A 4,268-nucleotide genomic window follows, 5' to 3' on the forward strand; every position below is an offset into this window, starting at 1 on the left:
AGAGGTAGCGGAGGAGGCAGCAGGCCGTAGCTCTTCTTCTTCCGGTCGCCCTTGGCCTTGGGGGGCCGTGGCTTCCCCCTGCCATCCTCTGTGGGGAGAGAGGAGAGGCTGGTCAGAGCCAGAGCTGGGCATGCACAAGGTCCTAGGAGGTGGCCAGGCTGCTCCGTAAGCCCCAGCTGAAGGCCACATGCCAGCCTGAAGCCCACCCAGCAAGAGGTGGCTGGGGAAGGCCAGGGGCCCCCTCTGGCCCAGAAAGGCTCCCCCAAACACTGGCGGGCCTCGGGCACTTTCAGATTCTTACAGGGTCACTGCGCCAGGCAGCTGGACACCTCTGCTCCTTGTAAGAATCTGGGCCTAGGAGCAGCGCCCACCCTGGGCTGGAAGCACCTTCCAGAAGTAGCATCAAGGGAGGAAGGTGGGTTTTTAAAAAGCAGCTGGGAAGAGATGCTTCTCAGGCTGGTGGGCTCCTGCGCAGGTGGGCCCACACCAAGTGTCATCCCCAGGGCTGGGGGATGGGGAGAGGCGGAATCTGTTCTCATGAACCTGAATCTTGTGTATTTCTACAGTGAATGCATGCAGCTTGTAGAAGTTTTCAAAAGCAAAACTTCAAACAAACCACAGGTGAGTTGGTACCTGAGTGGAACAGAAAGTGCCAGAATGGGCCTGGAGGCCCTGGAAGGCCCTCTGCCCCAAAACCCTCAGAGGCCAGTGCGGGGGAGTTCCCTGACAGGTGACAGGTGAAGGGGCCGGGAGACGTGTCTTTGGTGGCATTTTAATCCAAACCACAGGTGAGTTGGTACCTGAGTGGAACAGAAAGTGCCAGAATGGGCCTGGAGGCCCCGGAAGGCCCTTTGCCCCAAAACCCTCAGAGGCCAGTGCGGGGGAGTTCCCTGACAGGTGACAGGTGAAGGGGCCGGGAGACGTGTCTTTGGTGGCATTTTAATTTGGGGCCAGGATGGGTGAGCAGTAAATCAGATAAAACAGATGGGCAGTGTGGTTGGCAGAACCATGACCCCCAAAGATGTCCACGTCTTAACTCTCATGGATATGTGAACATGTCACCTCCCAAGGCAGAAGGGACTCTGCATATGGGATGAAGGGTCTTGAGATGGGAGATAATCCTGGATTACCGGGGGCCCAGTGTCCTCACAAGAGGGAGGCAGGAGTGTCAGAGGCAGAGACTAGAAGATGCTGTGCTGCTGGCTTTGCAGACAGAGGAAGGGGCCACACGCCGAGGGCTGCAGACACCTCTAGAAGCTGGGAAAGGAGGACCCAGGTCCTGCCCTGGAGCCTCCAGGAGGGACCAGCCCTGCCCACACCTTGACTTTAGCTCAGTGAGACCCGTGTTAGACTCTGCCCTCCAGATCTGTGAGAGGATAAATCTGTGTTGTTTTAAGCCACTAGGTGTGGTCATTTGTTACAGGGGCCACAGGAAGCTCATGCAAGTGGTGGTGTTTGAGGGCTGAGTTTGGGGTGAGGTGTGGCATGGCACCTCGGGTCCCTGCCCTCAAGGAAGACCAGTCTGGTGACCCACTGTACTGCTGACCCTGGGTGCTTGCCTGCTCCTCCTGCAGAATGGGGACACTAGCTCAGGCCTCTCTGTGTGTCTCCAGGTTCCAGGGTGACAGTGGCTGATAACCAGGGGCCCCACTATCCGGGTCTCCCTGGGACCCATGAGCTCCCGGGCTTCAGGACTTTCAGTACTAAAACTGGAAGGTCCCAGGCAAGCTGGGACGAGGCTGGCTGTCGTGTTAACAGCGCTCAGTCAGGGCCCATGGCGCCTGCAGCTCACTGCCTCACAACCAGGCTGGGAAAGGAAGAAACCTCAAGGAAAAGGAACCCTTCTCTCTCCACACTGAATGGGTGGTGACATGACGATCAGCAAGGTCTAGCGTGAGACACGGCACCCCGTTTACCTCTTCTATAAAAACCATCCGCAGGCCAGCCCTTATCCCACAGCTGCCGACAGACAGCAGTGAAATGAAGCGCCCCAGGGCAAGGTGTACCACCCAATCCTTGACCCACACTGACCCCAGGGCAGGGTCACGTGAGGAGGAAGCCACATTGCCTGACTCCCTCCACTCGGGGCTTCCAGCCTGCAGGTTCCACCAAGCGAGCCCCCCAGAGGCTCTGGGCCAGCCCTGTGCACCCACAGGATTGGAGGGGCCTCCTCCTCTCCTCCCCCACCCAACTCCCAGCACATCCTGGCCCCCATCTTCAGGCTGCAACTCAAGCCAACTACCAGGATAGCCCACAGTAGCCTTGGCAAGCACATGCCCCACACCCGCCCGTTTTTCAAGAGAGACTAGCCATTAGCTTATGATCAGCCAGAAGGTGAGGCTGTGCTCACCGCACCCTGGCTCATGCCCCCTTTGGTCCTAGGCACTCCAGGGACACCGGTTAGGACTCCTCCCACGCCTGTGCCTCACCAGGAGGAGGCTTGAGTGCCCCCTGGGGTCCACATGTGGAGCATCATCTCCCTCTGACCCCTAGTTACCTGGCAGAGGAAGGTAAATAGCAGACACCAGCCCTTGCCTGGTTTAGGAAGAAACTGTTTCTCCCCCGTGGATGCTGGAGCTGGACGGCTCCCCTCCCCAGCGGGCTGGGGAGCAGAGTTACCTGGTAATGACGATTTATGAAGAGCTCCCGAGTCACGCTGCCCGCCCCACAGGACGCAGCCTGGAAGTGTGGGGTGGGAGGTGACAGAGCCGCATGCTGGTCCCACAGTGCCAGTGGGAAGGCCACTTCTACCAATTCCTAGAAACAGCGACGAGGCTGGCCCAAAGAGCACTGTCCTATCTGTAAAAGCCACTTTCAGAAAAATGGCTTTCTTTCTCTAAGGAAATTCAACATTCCTTCCTCCACGGCAGAGCAAACATGCTGAGTGGAAATCGAGCTGACGTTGCCCCCCTCTTGGGACAGCGACCCTATTCACCCTCCACGCCGGACCAGGACCCAGCCACCTCCGCCCCCTTGCCAGCCTGGTTGTTGTATTCAACTTCCTGTAGGTGTAGGGCTGGCAGGGGCTGGCATGGGATCCTGCCTAGGAGGAGCACAGGTGGGGGTTGATGGTCTGAGGATCCAGAGGGAGAAGATTCCAGAACACAGCCTCATAGCACCCAGGGGTGGGGGGGACACTCAGCAGAGCCCCCACCTCCACTGGCAGCACAGGAGCTGCTGCGTGGGAGCTCCAGCATGTCCCACCTGCTCACACATGCCACGCAGCTCTGAGCACATGGGGCACCGGCTAGAGCTGTGGGCACGGGGACAGAGCAGGGGTGTCTGCACATGTGACCATGCAGGTCTGTGTTTGGCGGGGAATGTGGGGAGTCCTCGCCCACCCCATGGGGTTCCTGTTTTCCAGCCTCCTGCCTCCAAATGGGAAAGTGAATTCACCAAAGGCCCAGGGCCTCCTGTGAGAGGAGGGGCTGCTGGGGACAACTCCTTGTGCTGTTCTTGGAAGAAGAGCCAAAGAAGAACTGGGGACTCGATGGGGAAGGTGCCTTTGCCATGTGAGTACAAATGGGAAGGAACAAGCCCCTTCTCTAGCCTCCTGTGAGAGGAGGGGCTGCTGGGGACAACTCCTTGTGCTGTTCTTGGAAGAAGAGCCGAAGAAGAACTGGGGACTCGATGGGGAAGGTGCCTGTGCCATGTGAGTACGAATGGGAAGGAACAAGCCCCTTCTCTAGATCCTCAGAGACTCCCTGAGCCTGAGGCCTTGGGTGGGACCGGGCAGATTCTGAAATAAAAATCAATTAATGAAGACAGCCACTTCCTTGCTGCCGACACCATGGCCTGACCGCACAGCCTGGACTCACACGGAAGGGTTGGGGATGGGGGTCAAGCCCCCAAATCTAAGCCTGCGTCTCTCTTTTTCCACCTCCTTGTCTACCCCAACAGCTTGCCCCTCCCCTTCAAGACCAAGCGCCGCTGCTCACACATTCTGGTCCACGAGGAGGGCAGTTCCACATGGTTCAGCCTCAGGTGGCCACAAGTCCCCACGGGGCCCAGGCTGGGGCCTCAGCCTATTCTAGTCCCACCCCAGCCAGCCCATCCTGGGGGCAATGGTCACTGCTCCGGCCATCTCTGCTTGCCCCTTGTCGGTCCCTCCAGGGATACCCCACTAAGTCCCCCAATTCCTCAGGCCAGAACCCCAACTGTCCATGCCACTCTCTGCTACTCAGGTCTCCTGGGGTCCCATGTCCTCCAGAACCAAAATCAAATGCTTCCTCATTACTGGAGCCCACCTATAAGAATGCATAATTTAC

General features: G+C 58.3%; 1 protein-coding gene across 1 annotated transcript in view; it reads right to left on the reverse strand.

Annotated features, from left to right (window-relative positions):
• The window catches only part of KDM4B (lysine (K)-specific demethylase 4B), a 129,850-nt gene that overhangs the window by 20,511 nt on the left and 105,071 nt on the right, over positions 1 to 4,268 (reverse strand). Inside the window, exon 12 of the mRNA XM_008571520.1 lies at positions 10 to 88. Coding sequence (XP_008569742.1) covers positions 10 to 88 — 79 coding nt within the window. The remainder of the gene's footprint in view (positions 1 to 9; positions 89 to 4,268) is intronic.

This window comes from Galeopterus variegatus, unplaced genomic scaffold, assembly GCF_000696425.1.
Source record: "Galeopterus variegatus unplaced genomic scaffold, G_variegatus-3.0.2 Scaffold695, whole genome shotgun sequence".
Lineage (NCBI taxonomy): Eukaryota > Metazoa > Chordata > Mammalia > Dermoptera > Cynocephalidae > Galeopterus > Galeopterus variegatus.